General features: G+C 39.5%; 1 protein-coding gene across 2 annotated transcripts in view; it reads right to left on the bottom strand.

Annotated features, from left to right (window-relative positions):
• LIFR (LIF receptor subunit alpha) overlaps window positions 1-18,375 on the bottom strand; it is a 51,559-nt gene that overhangs the window by 20,437 nt on the left and 12,747 nt on the right. For both annotated transcript variants that reach the window (XM_032097244.1, XM_032097243.1), the window contains 9 exons: window positions 10,905-11,059; window positions 10,078-10,198; window positions 7,630-7,772; window positions 6,087-6,250; window positions 5,108-5,282; window positions 4,561-4,827; window positions 3,693-3,822; window positions 1,726-1,889; window positions 456-601 (listed from right to left, as the gene is read on the bottom strand). In XM_032097244.1, the coding sequence (XP_031953135.1) occupies window positions 456-601; window positions 1,726-1,889; window positions 3,693-3,822; window positions 4,561-4,827; window positions 5,108-5,282; window positions 6,087-6,250; window positions 7,630-7,772; window positions 10,078-10,198; window positions 10,905-10,986 (1,392 nt within the window). In that variant the 5' untranslated portion in view covers window positions 10,987-11,059. The remainder of the gene's footprint in view (window positions 1-455; window positions 602-1,725; window positions 1,890-3,692; window positions 3,823-4,560; window positions 4,828-5,107; window positions 5,283-6,086; window positions 6,251-7,629; window positions 7,773-10,077; window positions 10,199-10,904; window positions 11,060-18,375) is intronic.

Below are 18,375 nucleotides of genomic sequence, written 5' to 3'. Positions count from 1 at the left end.
GAGAAATTCAGCTGCAGACTGCAAGATCTGAAACAGCCACTGTGGAAGTCTGCAGGGCAGCAATGCATCCTGGAACTAGAGTGTGTTAATACAGCTTGCACCAGGAAGGACAAAGCACAAGGACTGTTTCCTAAGAGGTCAGCACAAAGCACTATGCACCCCTTTCAAGTACCAAATAACATGGTGTGCAATTTGACTTTTCTCTAGTGTTCAAAATAAAAAACCACCAGCCAACCAACCTACCAACCAACAAACCAAAATCACCCAAAATAGGCAACAACAGAGATGAGCAGGAAGTTTTTTGATTTTAGTAAATGAACTTCTACTCATTACTACATTGATGATTTAATAAGATCATCAGAATGAAGCTCTTAGTGAGAAAAGAATTTGAAATGTGATTAGTTCAGTGAAAAAGACAATTTTTTGGATGCTGATCTTTTAAAAGCAACACTTACCAGTTTTTTCTCAGAGTGACCACTGATAATTTCAATTTGACACAGAAGCCTGATCCCAGCAAAGCTGCCATTTATAAACCAACGCAGTTGGATGCTTGTAGAGTTGTTTCCAATAACAGTTAACTTTTCTGGGGTTTTTGGATGAACTTAAAAAGGAAAGAAAAAGCCTTCAGTTATAAGAAAAAAACCCACTTATTTTAGTTCAGAAAAATCTTAATTTAGAAGATCAGAGAGAATAGAAGGATAAGTGTTTCAATCAGCAACTGGGAAAACTGGTGCTGGGAAGGCACCTGCAAGCAGTCCCATTCCTGACTCTCTTCTCAGCTATCAAACATGGAAACAGATTTACTTAAGACTGGCTATACTGGAACATGTAATAAAGAGTTGAGACACAGAAAAACATTTTCCCTCTTACTGATTTTATCAAAAAAGTGAAACATCAGCTATTTCAGATGACCACAGTGGTGGATGAAATTTACTCAACTTTTTCAACTTCTGTGAACTTTTCAAGTCAGGACTTAAAATCTGCAGACTAGGATAGAGGAGGATTCCTAAATGACTACACCCCAAAACTCCCTTCACAGAATTTTTCAAAAATATTCAGCACTAATATTCACTGCTATTAGAGAAAAAAATATCTACTGTTGGAATTGGTCCAGTTACCCTTAAGGAAATACGTAGTCTGCTTCAGGAATTAAGTGGACAGTGTGGGAAAGAAAGAAAAGGAAACAAATAGGAAATAGCAGCATATCACTTGAGTGTGAAACAGCCCAGTTTATAATCAACAGAAACAAATTATGTTTCTCTCAACTCTGCCAATTTACTCTGACAATTCTAATCTCAGGCTAGTTGAACTGGGATTTGGACCAAAAAAAATGCACTATCCTCATGCTTAAATTCAGTTTTTTGGAGAACAGCAGAATACTGCAACCAATAGGAATCCCTGTAGCCTCAGCTGTCGTTGTGGAGGAGAAAAGGTTGGCAATGCTAGAAAGGTGGTCATCTCCCTTTCCTTTTTTAAACTGAAGATCTAAAGAGAAAAGTACTCCTTTCTCCAAACCATGACAGCAGATTACCACGGCTATTACCAACAGCATGCAATAGTCCTGATATTACCTTCTGTCTTTTCAAGCTATTTCTTTTATGCTCCAAATCCTGCTGCTGTTAAACTGTGTGATATTTTGTCCTATAAGCAGACACTGAAATACAGGGTCATTTACAGTTCACCCCAATTTTAATTCTTTTTCCCTTTTTAAGTCATTAGTCTTACCTCTTTGAGTTATATCAACCAAAAGAGATGACTGTGCTTGCCCAATAGGATTGGAGACATCTAATACGAAATCATAGGTTTTTTGATCAGGCAGTACTGGAAAGCCACAGACACGGTCTCTGTTCATTTCATTGACTTCGCATGAAACATTTTTACTAGATATTCTACAAAGTAAAGAGAGGAGGGAAAAGCTTAATCTTTGAGTAAGTTAATTCCTAGCAACAGTCAGAAATCTAGACCGAAAACATGGTACAGAACAATGGGTTCAGTTCACATGGCTTACAGAATGATTTGATTGCAGAGGCATATCTAACACCACAAAGCAGGTTAAAGTGACATCAGTCATGACTTGCCCTGTTCTCATGTGAAACTCTCCTCTTCCACTAGCATAACATTTCCACTCTCTCACTTCTCAAAAGCCAGGAAAACAGGTAGGTCCTGTAAAACCACCTCACAAGTCACAACTCAGATTCTGATTTAAAGTATCTTTGTTCAGATCAGCATACACTTACTTTTAAAGAATTTTCTTAATTGCTTTCTGAACTAGTGAAATGCTACACACATTGTCTTTCTAAAAGCCCTGTCAAATCTGAACTAAGGTTTGTTACCTGGAATACATGCACTAGTCCCAGTTGTCTTTTAACCAAGAGTAGGACAGGCAGTCTGATAACAGACAAGAACAGTGGTGCATCTTTAGGCATAAAATCTAAATTGTGTATCTGGATGCATGTACATATATTTGCTTTAATTACAATCTGTGTAAGCCTCTCATTCAAGCAGCACAAGTTTAACTAACTTGTTCCCTTGGGCATTTTTATCGTGTTCTAGCTGAGCTCTGATCTCCCTCCACGCCACACTCTCTGTTTCAATAGTTCAGTGTGGGCTGAGAACAAGGATGGGAGTATTTATCCTGAAATGCATGACATTAATCTCACAGCTTTGGGCTGAGCAAAACAAGATTGGACAACATCCTTCCTTATAAGATGAATATAGGCAGTGACTGAAGCTCCTTTCTTCTGAATACCTGCTCTGTTTTGTCCATCTCTTTGCACCCTACCCAGTGGCTTTTTTAGCACTGGCACTCTAGATGACATCTCTGACTGTAACTCAAACGTCATTGCCTCCAGCATGCTTCTAAAGCAACCATGAGACTCCATTTCTCATCATTTTGTGTGACTCAGGCCTCTCCTGGCTTCTTTCCCTGACTGCTCCTTTGGAATGACACAGGAGCCTCCTCACCATGGGAATTTTGTTAGCTCCTCACTAACTTCTAATCACAACCACCAGGAGGTGATTTGCACTTTGCACGTGCTATTCCAAACAACATTTCTTCTTTTGCAAGGCTTTACATGGTGTAAGACAATGTAGTAGGACACAACATGACTGCTTTCTGTGGGTGAAACCAGTATTTGTCCCTTTCGATGTTTTATGGGTAACATTTACTTTGCTTGCTCTAATTCTTAATGCTGAGAGGAGAATGGATGGAGGCCAACTGCTATTTTCCCTAGTGGCATTTGGGAAAGGCCCTACGACCTGCCTTACAATTGTTTCTCAGTGAACTTCTGTCATCCTGCTTAGCAGAAGTTCCATAAATGTCTGACATAATCTGACCCAGGTTTCATATTAAAAAAAATTTAAAATTAGTGATTGACTCCTCCTATCTCCCTTTTTCATATTGGCCTTGTCCACATGTTGGCAGCAACCTGAGACACTAAGGCCTTTATCTAACTGTGAGTTCATAATGGTATAAACCTTTGTGAAAAGTCATCCTTAATTCCCATTGGAATTTTGCAGGGCTACATAAGGGTTTTCCAAGTTTAGTTTAGGTACAGCTCCCAGAAACTCTTGGAAAGTATTTTAGGCTCCAAGCAATCACATTTAAATAGGTATAATGCAGTAAGTCCCAGGCAGCAATGGAGGTATTCCAGTTGTACCCTTTTACTCCTTTTAGTGCTGATTAATTTTACCTTTCAAACAAACTGTACTTTGTTTTTCGTTCTCCATATAGTCCACTGGGCCTGCCTGGTTTCCAGGTGCATTTTATTATCAGAAAGTTGGATGTTTCACAGCTGAGGTTTTGGGGAATATCAGGAGCATCTGTAGCATGAAAGGAAACCAAATCAGTTAGCTGATGTTTTGCCATCCTAGTGTGACATTTGGGTCACTGGCTTCCTGAAAGCATGGCTCTTTTGTTTTGCTGGGCCTAGATTGCGTGCTTCAAAAATACATGGCAATAGTTACACCCCAATCACAGAAGTAATATGCTTTAAAGAAAATTACAATAAAGTAGATGGATAATTATTATCAGCCCCATCTGACTAACACTTGACTCGAGAATTCTAAGTGGGTGGGTAATCTGGCAAATCACATGCAAACATGTTCACAAGCTCCAGGCTCTGACCTGGAAGTGTTTCACTGAAACTCTGCCAAGAGTTTTCTTAAAGTCTGAGCATCAGTTCAGCTGCTGAGCAATGCAGGAATGCTGTCGGCTGTGCGTCACATTTTCTAACATGCCAGCCCCACCACTGCTTTGAATTCTCCAAACAAGTCGTGTCAAGGAAATGGTCCCTTTAGCATGAATTCCACATGGAATTTGAAAATTAAAGCAAGCCCTGAATGGCTCATCCTCTTCACCATACCTTATCATTCCAGACTTGGTGTCTCCACCAAGAGCTGGCCTTTCCACAGTGAAATCAAACACGTACAATCCCCAGTTCAACTTCAAAATCAAGGGCCAAGAAGAAAAAAAGCCACAACAGTATTTTTTTCCTAGCACAACCCTAAGAGTCTCAAACTTATTTTGATTTTTCTAAGGTTAGTAAACATGATACATACATCCAACAAACACGACAGATCCATCCATCCCATTTTCGAGTCTGCACACTACATTTGTCCCGCTGCTATTAGAAGCACTGGCATTTAGCACTCTGATGGCATGGCTTCGACTGCTCAGTTGCATCATTGTGTAGGATTTTGATCCGTAAGTCATATTTGTTATGCGCTGATCTTCTTCATGGACACAACAAAATGTCACATCTGAACCTACTGCCACCACAGTGTCCAGAGGAAACACTCCACTCCCACCGGGCTCAGTATCTTTTCCTAGCAGAGAAGGAATAAAACAAACAAAAAAACCCCCAAGAAACCTTGCATGAACAATTTGCTATAAACATGATGTGATCAGCTAAAATGTGACCGAGGAGCACTCCAATGCACACAAATAAATGTTTGCTAGGTTTCAGTAACTAGTGATAGTATTTTTTCTCTAATCAAAACAGTCTCAAAGGCAGTAGCTCATCACTGCCTAATGCCCTTCCTCTGACTTTGGCTTATTTCTTATAAAGAAATAAAAGTCCACATGGTAGCAAGGGAACAAACATACCAGGGATCACTTCTGCTGGGCTCCAGTCACTCCAATCCTTGGGGCCAACAAACTGTGTTGCATTAATGTAACAGCGAATCTTCACATAGTGTGAAGTACACTCCAAAGGCATATCTGATGTCCAGTTCCAAGAAAGAATGATGTCTTCATGAGTCAGTTTTGAGTAGTAAGTAACCTGCAAAGTTTTTGCACCAAGAAAGCAACCAAGATAGAGCTTATGAACACCTGCTAAAAATGACATACCATCTCCCAAGTGTCAACAGAATGGTAAATTAGGTGAAGTAAATCATAAAATCCTCATAAATTATTGGCGTGTTCTACCTAACTTTTAGTTGTGCTGTTAATTTACCTGGACAAAAGCCTAAGTTGCTAAATAGCCCACTAGCTAGGTAGTCTGTCAGCCAGAAATACCAGAGGGCAGATATTTGGAGGAGAGCAGGAAGATTTCCATGCATGTAAAGAGGTATACACTGCATCCTGGGCTTCTCCCAGGCAGGGAAATGTTCCAACTTCTCCAAAATAAAACTCTTCTAATATTAGTCCCAGGCTGCACATTTCATCTTTTCTCCAATACTAAAATGTATAGTACAGAGCTACAAACTGGCCTGGAAAAACTCCTGTTACAAAAGAAGAAAAAAGCAAGCTGAGAATTCAAAGATGACCAAGACAGGAGACACTGTTGGAGATATAGAGACAATGGTGTAAAGTATCTGCCAAATTCATAAGTAAGTTTGAATTATAAAATCCTTGTACCAGGAAAAAAACAAACTGCTGTGACTAAGTATGAACAGTACAGTAGCCAGTGTTTCCATAGCTTTGAAATTTAACAAGAAGTTACCTACCAGAAGCATGACTACACTCAGGTCCTGCAAAGCTCTACTATCTTCATCATTCTCAGTTTTTTTCAAGTGACATCTCAGAACATTACCAAGGGCAGAAATTGTACATATATTTTTCATAAAGGAAGAAAGGGACTTACTTGTGTAACTTCTTCCATTGCTTCTTTTCGAAGTATCTGAATCTGCCAAAGGGCATCCAGTCCATATGGGAAAACCAATCCATTATCACTCCACTTCAGATTTAATGTGGAAGTTGGAAAGTCAGGCGTTAAACTAAGAATGTGTGGAGTGGCAGGAACAAAGGCTTGAAAAAGAGGCAGGGGGAAGAAGCCATATTCAGGTCATTTGTCAGGAACACCAGCCCTACAGGTGTTTTAACAGCCACATCTTTCTGCTCTGAACTGGCTAGTAGCCATACAAACACGTAACTCAACCTCTGTAATTAGAACAAGGCTCTGTGGCTACTTGAGCATGAGAGTTCTCAGGAAAGCACAGGTGCTGGTGAATCATCAGGTAGCATTTTCTTTTAATACCTCAGCTTGCAGATGGGCAAGTAACTGATTGTGAATATGACTCTTCACAATGCATAGTAGGGAACACATCCCATCTTTCTCAACCTCCCTTCAATGCCACAGTGATAAAGGAAACATGGTGGCAGTCTTTGAAGTACGCATGAGAACACTTCTAGGGACGATGGTGGAAAAACATCCCCAGAAGAAGAAGTATGTTTTGGAGACCAGTAGGGAAGTGAGGACTTGCAACAAAAGGGAGAGTGGCAAGGAAGGAGACCACATGATGGAAGAAGCTCACATGAGGTTCTGAAGAAGATCATGGGGAAAGTGATTTTAAGCTACAAGAAGTACTAAGGGCATGAGATCACAGAGGGGACAGGACAGGGAGATTAAACAGAAGCATCTCTTCTGTAAATGTGTGGTGGTAAGCAAGAGGTTGAGAAACAGGGAAGAACCTTGGTAATACAAGGTTGGGCCTGGTGCAAGCAAAAACATTTTAAAAATATGTGTGATACATCCCACTTCCTGACCAAGAATCTGAGAGCTTGCAAAGTGTTCAGCACAATCAAACTGCCCATGATAACCTATGATGAACCCGAGCGACTCATCGTGTTGACCAAATATTTTTGAGTTGCATTTTGTTGAAGTTCATAAGCTGCTCTTGACTGTAAACAGAACCATGGATAAGAAGTGTTACTGACACTAGAATTTGACTACACTGAAGGAGTAAGCAAGCAAACCGAAGGCAAAAACTAGAGCAAGGATGGCAGATTGTGTCACTGCCATCTTCTGTTTACAACTTCCTTCTTTTCCCGGAAGGAAGTGGGAAAAAGTGTAATTTACTTATACATGTAGATTAGGAATTCGTTTACAAATGCTTCCTAATTTATAAGTAGGACAAAAAAGGGCAAAGAGTGAGGGATGTAACGTATTTTGTTTTCCTCCTCACATTCTGCCCTTGGTTTTTTTGCTATGAACTAGGGGTAAGCGGAGTATTCTTTCTCTTGAAAGGTTAGAGAAAACAATGATATATGGTAGCCTCATATGGACTCAGCATATCAACATGCTACATACAGGAATGCTGCCAAAGAAACCTGCAAGCATATACACATCTGAAGAGTTGTTAAACATAGTATAAAGGCCTTAGGTACACATACGACCTGATACTTACAGATGTCTTTCTGGTGAATTACAAATTCTTTGGTGGCAAAAGCAGTTCCAGGGCTTTTGATTGTCACTGTGATGGAGCTCTCTGGGACTGGAATCTCAACCCTTCTCTCCTTAGTTTTAAAACACACTTGAGGGGTAAGGTCACTGAAAAGACAGAGAGGATTAAGCAGTTATTTCAGCTGATAGGAAGCTAAGGCAAGTTAAGTCCTATTCTTGCACACTAATAAAACACAAATTATCTGTAATAAACAGACAGCTCCATATCAAGTTTGTGAAGAAATGAGCCTTACACGGGCTTTAATCTCAGATTAATGGCATTCCCTCACCTTTCAAGTCACTTTTTATCATACTGATAGGTTGTGCACTGGCTGTGTAATGCAACCACCTAGTTGTTAGGAGAACTCTTCACTTTGCTTTTTAACCAAAATCATAGAATCATAGAATCATTAAGGTTGGAAAAAACCTTTAAGGTCATCAAATGCAACTGTTAACCTAACACAAGCACCATGTTCACCATTCAACCATGTCCTTAAGTACCATATCCACATGTTTTCTGAACACTTCCAGGGATGGTGACTCCACCACTTCCCTGGGCACTCTGTTCCAATGCTTTACAACCCTTTTTGTGCAAAAAATTTTCTTAATATTTTAATATTTTCTTAATATTAAACTCGAGGCCAACAAAAGACACGTTTCTGAAACCTAGTCACCATGAATCAATATTTCAAAATAAGAAAAATAAAAAACCCCAAACCAAACCTAGTAGTATCGCCCCCTCTCTTTGTGTTTCCTGACTCACTCTCCCTCCATGTCTTCTCAAAGCAAGGGCATATGGGTTGAAAGGGCAGGTTTACCATCTGTGTCCACATCTTCGAACAAATCTTTTAGCTCCCTTCTGCTGCTCAGCTCACAAGGAAAGAGCAGACAGCAGGGCAGAGGATTCCTAAGATACCAGGTGAAAATGCAGTCTGTGCTTAATGTTTGTGCAGTGCTCAGCACAACATGATCTGGCTTTTGTCTTGGAATTGTAGATATATACAGGAAACAATAATGGATGGGTCAAGTCCTTTTGCTCATTATCACGGATACGCAACTAGAAAGGCAGAAAGTTTGGAAAAATCCAGACCTTTCTCTTGGGGGAATGACGGCAGGAAGGAAAGCAGAGAGAACAATGCCAGACTTCCTGCTGAGGGACTGTTACTCACTTAGAAACTGGAACAGGACCCTGGAGCTCCCATCGGCTGGAGTCAAGAGCTTGGGTTGAACTCTTAAGATTCACACAAAACTCTGGGCTAGCAAAGGCCAGCTGAGACTTGAGTGCTCAGAAAGGCTATTCCTCCTCAGTACTGATATATTATTAGAGGATGTTTGGGAAATTGAAAAACTCAACCTCTTTCCTTCAGGAATGTCTGCACCAAGCTCATCTCTGACTCTCTGCTTCAGGGACCCCAGCCTGTCCTGCTTTGCTAAAGAGAGACAGCAGCAGCTACATAATTGTTCTTGTTCAGAGGGCAATACCTCATGAACTCTGCACTTCTGAACTCTTGCCACAGGGTCATATATACGGTGTTTTTTTAAAATAGAAATGATAGCTGGCAATGCAGCAGGAATAATGAGACACAGAAAATCAAGCATGTAGGTGGACTAAGTGCAGCCAAGCCCTGGGACCCCAAGGAAAAGTCTGGGCTGCCTGCAGAATTTACAGGAAAAAAAGACAGTACAAATATCTGGATTGGGGGCAGGATTAAGATACAGAATGGATTTGAACTCATCCCTAGCCCATGATAAGTATTTGGCAGACCCACAGCACGGGGAATTGAACATGTAGTTCTCATTAGTGAAAAACGCACAGAAGATTTAAGTTTTTTTAACTTTTCTCAAAATTCTCAACTTGCATTCACTTCAGAAAAGCTGTTTTAATTGTGAAATACTTTCTACATTTTCTCTAATACAGTGTTCTTCAGATAGCTTAAAATTTACAAAGGTTGTGAGGCAGTCGCTGAAAGATTTTTCATGTTTTTCCACATGAAATCCACATGAATCTCAACACTTGGGTCATATATTCTACTGCCTTGGATCATAACATCAGGATTCACTGCTTCCAACTCTAATTTCCTTTTGGACTGAACCTCTTTTGAAGACATCCCTCATGAAAACTCTGAGCAAGGGATAGGCAGACACACAGAGAAGTCTGAGTAAATAAGAGCATCTTCCAGTCCTTTGAACAGAGCAAGCAGATTTTGGCAGGCAAATTGTTAGCATGGAACAATTTTGCCAGAAACGCTGCCATTGCCTGAGTTAACAAGGCCTAGGGAGAACACCACCCGAGGAAAACTGATGGGGAGATGCTGGGAAACAACAGCATCACAATTTCCATGGGCAGTGACTGAGGAAAAACTGTATTTTCATCATTTGGTATTTTTCAACCAGGTATGTGGGGGGGACTTACTTGGTAGCATAGCAAAAGTCAGTTTGTCCACGTCTTCCTCTAGAAGAGACATCCCAAGTACAGAGCATCTTGTGTAAATTGTGCGTTACACATTTCAAATTCTGGGGGTCCCCTAGAGAGCCTGAAATCATATAAGAAAAGAAATTGTCAAAATACAGTCAAAAATTGTAGGTCAAAAATGAGCAACTGTAAAACAACTGCTATTTTTCACATCTATAACCATTCTTCTTACATTTGTATTGCATGCATGTCTAGCCAGTATTTTAAAACTTTAGAATGATTGTGTGCCTGGTTAGACAGCCACAGACTCACTCATTTCTAGAGGGACCAGAGATCTGGATTTATACCCATGTGTATAACAGAGGCAGCTGCCTCTTTCCACAATACCTATTCCTTGCCTAGCCTAATAAGCAGGCTTTGGGCCAATGGCAAAACCACAAGCTTTGATTTTAACCTAACGAGTTTTTTGCTCTCCTCCATGTCATACATGGAGGGCGATTAATGACAGAAGGGCAGTTAATGATAACGTGTGAAACGGTTGAAGAGAGCCAACAAAAGGCTTCAATGCAGACATTTACACCAATGCATATGCAGACTATCAGTGGCACTATGGAAAATTTAACACCCAGTTTTTCACTGGTTTAGAAGATGCTGCTGGGTGCTGGAAAGCAGAAGACCAGGCCTGGCACTGCCTCCATTCCTAGGATGGTGTGGGGCCACAGAGGAGACAGGTTTTGAACATACATATAGTAGGAAAGCAACGCAATTACAAGGTACAGAAGTTACAGAGAAAAAGTAGTTAGTGAATTACATGGCAATAAACTTACCTATCTCTTGGCTATATACTAAGCTTCTTAAGCACAAAATAGCTAGTGCTAAAAGGCAGCGGAGGCTTGAGCTCTCCCACATTCTTCTACTGTTTGTTTTAAGAATAGCAGCTTTAAGCGGGAGTAAACGTCATCTTCCAACAAGCTGGTCAGTTCTAAAATTAAATACAGATATAAAAAAAAAAAAAAACAACAAAGTTTTAAGTTCTAGACCTGGTATGCCACAAATGCCACTTTTTGTTCCATATACTTTTCTTCTTCAGTAACGTTCCCAGGCATAGCAATTCCTTTTTCTTCATCTGGCAAACAAACCTCTTCTCTGTCCCAACAACTCCTTGATTCATGCATTTTCAGTAAGATATTTCTTCAAGAATCATAGACATATAAAACTCTATAGTCCATAGGTATTCTGCAGGACTATCTAATATCAGAACAGAACAGGCATGGCAGAATATTCCCCTAGAATAAGTCTCTTCATCTTAGATGAAATGTCATATCCACAAAAGATACTGTATATCGTGAATGGAAATGTCCCCTACTTCATTTACACACTTAAGACCAAACACACCATCTGTTTTCTTCTTTCCTCTGTTCAATTTTCATATTGCTGCTATTCAAAGCTATGGAACACCCAAGACATTGCAGAACCAGACCTGATCACCCAGGATCACTGGTTCAATACAATGTTAACTAATAACCCCTGGAGGAAAAATAATGGGGAAAAAAAAGTGAGCCATTTCTCTATCAAAAGATACTTGTCGCTGCAACTACTGACCTTAGAGTAAAAACTTATCTGGATGTTTAGTGTGTCCATTGAAGATTAACAGGTTTCTTGTTTTATAAAGAGAAGCTCAGCTGTTCGGCAGGACCCAGGCAACACATTCAGTTCCACCCATACATCAACCACCTTCAGATTTTGTTCTCAAAAAGGAAAAACTGAAGGAAAACCTATCCAAAAGCTCAGTCAGTTCCTGGTGCATGGTTTCCCTGCTTCAATCTATGAAGACTTGAGCACCCTTCCAGACACCATAACTCCCAGGTAGCAAGAGGAGTTCTCTCAGCAACCAACAGCAGGAGCTGGGCCATTTTCATGTGAGAATATGACCAAGCCTACAGCTTTATTCCCATTTTGTCCACGCTCAGATTTTGAAACGCTCCTGACCTTGACTCAGAAATATCTTCCAAAGCCAGATGAACATCACTGGCAGAACAACAAACTTTGTCTAAAAGCCTCTGTAATTGTAAAAGAAACCCCTTTTCACTGAAGTCCCCTGTGCCACAAGGAGTGTGCTCCCTCATCCCTGCAATACAACTATGTATTTTTATTAGTTTGGTTTTTTGTTTATTTTTGTAAGGAATCCTCCCTTAGGGGACAGCTGGAAATGGCTGAAGTGCTCTTCTGTCCCTTACCAATCTGCACTGCGCAAGGAGAAACATAGCAGCACTATGCCAAATAATCCAGAGCTGCTCAAAAGAGGCCATTTCTCTTCTTTCTCTTGGTCTGCAATAACCAGTCTGAAGGAAAGGCCCAGGCAGCACAAGAGATGAGAGAAATGCTATGGAAAAGACCACTGTTACATATGGAGGGACACCCATAACACATAATAGTTATTTTAATTTCAGCATGTTCTCAAACCATTTGAAAACCTCATTAAACACCCACTAATTTAAGCTACACTGCCCCCAGCCAGTATCATTCATATATTCCTAATTTGTAATATCCATGCTGTGCAACTTGTTAAAAGCCAAATCAGGAGCAGAGGCTGACAAATCCAGGAAAAGATGAATCAAGAACCAATGAGCATATAAAATATATTAGTCTCTGTGCCAAATTCCCCCACTGCATTCTGGTATATCTCAGAGTCTTCATACTGTATTTCTCCATGCTATTAATGAAAATATGGGATGTTATCTCCAGGTTTAAACTTTGCTCACAAGACTTTAACTTCATACAAAACTTGAAGACCACTCAGGCCTGGGAGTTACATGAATAAAATGACTGATTTATATTTGTGAAGCATATGTAACTTTTATCTGTTTCTGAGGACTTCTTTGAAGGCTATTTCCGGTTTGCAGAAAAGTCCAAACCCAAAAACTTCAAGCTCTATATCGCAATCGATTGACAGACCCCTATCAGCTGGCAAAGTCTAGGAAAGAATAAAAAGCCCTGATGCCATATGAAGGAGAGAGAACTGTGATAGTAATTAAATCCCAAGCCTCTCATATTATTCCCAACCCTCTAAACACATTACCTGTGTAGGTTTGTGCAAAACCTGTTTGGTCATGCCAGGTTTATGAGGTAGATTCAGCAACTCTGTGTGTGTGTGTGTGTGTGTGTGTGTGTGTATTCTAACAAAATCTGGTTTTCTGCACCTCTTTCAACACATAGCTTACTGAGTTGTCCTCCTACTGAAAAATTTTTAAGAGTAACATCATAGCAGTGCATTACAAGAAATCTGAGTCATACCAAGTTCTCCTAATTCAAAGCACAGTTTTAATTTCAGTTTCAGAGTCAGGCACAGAAGTGAACCTATGTAGTCTCATGCAGGGTATGATGAGAGTCTTGTAAACCACAAACTTTTGTAACAAGAATAGACTCCCTGGCTCCTGTGTTCTCATACACGTTTTATAACTTGCTGAAAAGTTGGCAATTAGAAGCCTCATGTCACATAATTAAGGGCCATTAGTCAGGAGAGAAGATTCCCATTTATAGGTTTGTTTTAATTACAAAGTTACAAAATAATTGAAGTACTTTAAAAATAGGAAGTTTCCTTTCTTTTGATGAAAGCTGCCTTCTATCAGTTCAAGACTAAATCAAACAAGGAAAGGGTGTTTTTCCTTACCCTGAAAGATATCAAAAGCATGTTATCCTCTAGACAGAGGCACTCTTAGGAGTAAGGGATATTTATGTAGGACAAGAAAGCTCAACATTGTCGGAAGAAGGCAAAACCTTGACCATTGTTGGCCGGAGCACAACAAGAGCAGTTGTTACTAAATGTAAATGTCTTTACATTGCCGGTCTTTGTTTTTAAAAATGGTATGAAGGGGGCTAGGCCCATTGTCTCCACCAGAAAAAGCCATTAGAATTAAACCACTTTTAACAGTTGTCCATCTTAAAAAAATATCAGCAATAGCACATCCCATAACAATCTCATTTCCTTGGGCAATGTATTTGTATCACTTCACTGGCACTATCATCAGTGTTTCAAATGTGCTCCACAACTATCTCTTGCTCCATTTTAAGCACATTACTTTGTCCTATATCCAGGAGACAAAGAACAGTTTATCCTCTGCCTTGCAGCAACCTCTTACATAGAAGATGACTGATATCTGATCTCCAATAGCTCCTCCCTTAAAAACTCCAATTTTTTTTCACCATTTCACTGTCTCACTTTTTAGATTTCTGATCATTCCTGGAATAAACATTTCTCTGTGAACCAAAGCTGCTGTATCCACAGTTTTGAAATATCTCTGCCCTGAGGCCTGAGCATTATCAAGAACAATGAAGGAACTTTCCTAAGGCAAAGCTACGTGTTTACACAGCCCATGCCATATTTGCTTTCTCCTACATTCAGACCTTGTTGACTTAATTTCGGTGTGTGATCCAGCCTTGGATACTGTACAAAGCTGCCACATAGCTGTTTATTTAGTACTTCAGACTTCAATCTCATCCTCAAATGGACTGCAAATCTCCTGACTGAGCATGAGTGTATTTGCACAGCAAATTCATCTTAAAGCCTTTGCCTGAAAAGGTCTTTCTCTTTTGAAATTTTAAAATATGGAAAGAGCCTCCAATAAGTCTTTGCTAAGTAAAAAAACTGTGGGTGTATATAAAAAGTATTCACATGCAAATTCATGCCATACCAACAGCAAAGGCATGACAGGCTGCAGTGTATACTGCCCTTTTTTAAGAGCAGCTACTACAAGCAGGATTCCATAATAACTGTTGGAAGGTACAGCACATGGGAATGTCCTGACTTCTGCCCAGGGCTTTATGTCATGTAGAGGAAGAACCCTTGTGCGTGTGGTCAGAAAAAAGAAATTCTGAATTTCTTTTTACACAGTAAAAGAACAGTTAGATTCAGATTCTTAACCACTGAAGCCAGCAGTTGGTGGCCTATATTTAAAAGAGCTCAGTAGCCATCATAGACTTTTAAATGACTTTTAAAGATGTTTTGATGCAGTCAGTGCACCTACTAGTGATCAGATAGATCAGAAAGGGAAGGCTCTCCAAGACAATAATGGGAAAATACATGTAGACAGCTTTGCTTTAAAACCTTGTCAGCTGTAAAGAAGGTTAAAGGTTCTATGACAAACTGAGAAAATGAGGGCAGCTAAGATATTACCAGCCTCTTTAGACTTTACCTCTTAAAGGAGAAATCAGAAAATAACTGGTATCTCTCTTTCTGACTCTGTTACTACATATTTCTTGGCTTAATTGGTTCCGTGTATCTTTTTTTTAAGCACAGCTGACCAAGTGCTCAATTCTCTTAAAAAAAAAAAAAAAAAAAAAAGTGTTTTACACTTAGTCAGTTGTAACAGATCAGTTCTCTAAGCACAAAAGTTCTGCAAAGCTTTGTTGTACTTTTGAGTTTTCTGGTCTCCAAACTTTTTCATTGTCAAGTGCTTGGAAACCACTTTGAAAACAAACAAACAAAACAGCTAAAGAAAAAAAAAAAAACAATAATCTTTCCAGACTGCTTTCTACCTGCAACCTGATTTGACAGTCACAAGCCTCCAGATTTGTTTTTTAGAAATGTCTGTGAATTGAAGATTATTTGCCAGAGTTTTTATATATAAAACTGTGCTCCAGAAGCAGATACCTGAAAAGAAATGGTTAAAAAGTCAGCTTATACAAAAGGTTTAGGGAAACTAAGTGGAGAAATCTAGATGAAACCATTAAGACAGTAAAAATATATGTATTAAATGTAAAAGAAAAAGTCTCATGATCGATAAATTTTCTCCAGCTACAATTTATATTTTGCCTCCACAGCTAAAGGTATCATCACAACAATTTGCCACCAAATGGAACATTAAAAGCTCTCAAGAAAAATAATTACATAGCACAGCACCAAAATATTGTAGAGAATGATAAGAGGCTGAATTTTTGGCAATACTAGACAGCCATCATCCCAAATATTGTCAGGCAGAAATGCAGGTGCTAAGTATGTGCCTAGATCAAACCTTGCTAGAAGAAAAACTACTCTGCTCAGCAGGTGGAGAAAGCTCATTTTACTTGTCTCTGCTGAAAGATACTACTTCAACCTTCAAAGTGAAAGAAAACACACTTACATCCACATAAAAATGCATATATCAAGTTATGCATGCTACTGTTGCTAACTGAAAGCTTCCAAAAAAAAATTCCCCTATCTGAAAAACCATGCCAGAAGTACACATTTCTCGGAAACCAAGCAAATGGCCAATACAGCTGACAGTAAAGGCAATGAACACAGAAACAGAAGATGAACTGGCTTTCTTTAGAACAGCTTTGCTGATCCCACAGCCTCCAATCTTTGACTTTATAACCAGTTGAGTAATAATAATAAAAAAAAGAATTAATAAGATTTATTTGAGGCAGAGAGAGCTTGGCTGTTTTTTAATAGAGTACATTCTTCCACCTCCTTGAAAAAATCTCCAAAGTTGAGACAAAAATCTCTAGTAATCTAAATGCAGGCTTTCCCTCTCTGTTTTATAACATGGCACCATTCCACTTTATAAAAGATTTGCAGGACATGAATCATTGAAATGCGTTTATAAATGAAGACTGAGTCCCATTTGGGAATCTGGCTTTCCCCAGTTTTGAGGAATTAATTTAAGAATCTGCTATTTCTCTTTCTGAAAGCTGATAAAATAATTTAAGTTTCCTATCTGCACCAAATGTCTTTTCCTAATCTGCAGGGGAAGAAAAGAAAACAAAGACAGGGTGTTAATATATTATTCAGTAAATGTGCATGAGTACATAAGGCCAAACTTTCAGTCTTATGAGACATTTGTTTTGGTGGGGTTTTTTTCCTGTCAAGCACAAGGAGAAAAATTCCCTCTTTACTGCTTCCTCTAGCTGCCGAACAGCAGCATCACCTCTGAGATACTGGAAAGCCACTGCAGACACCCAGCCTGCCTCTGCAAGGTGAAGTGAGAAGTCAGGAGACAGCACACAAGCTCAACATAAGGATCAACACTTCAACATTTTTAAAGCTCCTGGTCTCTAGTACCACCTACAGAGGCAAGTGTTTTAGCAAGCAATTTTACCAACAAGGGTAAAAGTGCACCCCAGACAGGGTAAGTATGTCATCAGTCTCAGGTTGTAAGGCAAACTTGCAACTGCACATGCATTCCAGTATTTTCAGTTTTTCCTTTTTTTTTCTGATCCCAAGACTGTCAGACACTATGGAAATACAAATAAGCAAGCTGCAGACTGGAAGAGCTGCAGGGTATTTCCAGGTAGTGATTTGCATGAGAAGCACCTTTACCTGGCAAGGACATGAGATGACAAATTCATGAACAAGTGCCACAAGTCAAGGGTGATTTTATGAAAGTATTTAGTACCTGCTGGACTATACAACACAAACACAGAGAAACTGAGACCCCCAGGACTTGCCTTTTGAAAGAAAGGAAAATACGTAGCAGAAGCAGATATCAAATACTTTAATCATAGCAATGTATACAATTTTGAGATGGATTTGGAAAGTACAATGGAAGACTCCTTTGTGTTACTGATGTAAAACAAAAAAGCCCCACCAAACAAGAACAAGACAGAGACTACTGGGAAGAATACCCCTGCTGGGACCGATGAGCTGGAGACAAAAAAAGCACAGTGATACTGAAGAGGTGGAGCAGTCAGGCAGAGCAGTGGGCTGAAAGGGCAGAACAAAGCAAAGAGACACTGTAGGAACTGATGATTTATTTCTACCATAATCAAAAGGTAACTTATTCAGTCACTTTCTGTTTTTCAAGCAAAATATGCGTTTTGCACACTTTGCCTTTTGCTCTCACTGATTTATGCCTGTTTTCAGTTAAACTGCATGCTAATTTAAAAACTCTTAGTCCTACTAGAGTAATTTTTTCATGTATTGTTCAGTGTACCCCACATGAGTAGTTCCCAAGCCAGACATTGCATTTAATGTTCCTAGCGTGAGCTACTCAAAAGAACAAGACACTTTCAAAGGAAAATTGGGCATCTCACTCCTGATTTTGGAAACCCTTGCCATATCAATTAGTCATCGAGTACATGTTTAAATACAAGCACACCAATGACTACTAGGAGCACAACACTGCTCTCCAGATGGTAACAACAAAAAACAAACTCTTCTGAGGAACCCAGTGAACCCAAATACAATCAAAAATAGACTAAATATGTTTTGGGATATTTGCAAGCCTGTTCATGATTTATTGTTGTTACATATTAAGACAATATTATTATGGATTACCCCTAGGCCTTATTAGACATCAGAAAAGGCATGCTAGAGAGGTT

The sequence above is a fragment of the Corvus moneduloides genome, chromosome Z (genome assembly GCF_009650955.1).
Source record: "Corvus moneduloides isolate bCorMon1 chromosome Z, bCorMon1.pri, whole genome shotgun sequence".
In the NCBI taxonomy this organism is placed as follows: domain Eukaryota; kingdom Metazoa; phylum Chordata; class Aves; order Passeriformes; family Corvidae; genus Corvus; species Corvus moneduloides.
Note: the sequence above shows the minus strand (reverse complement) of the source record. Positions and strands in the feature narration are given on the sequence as shown.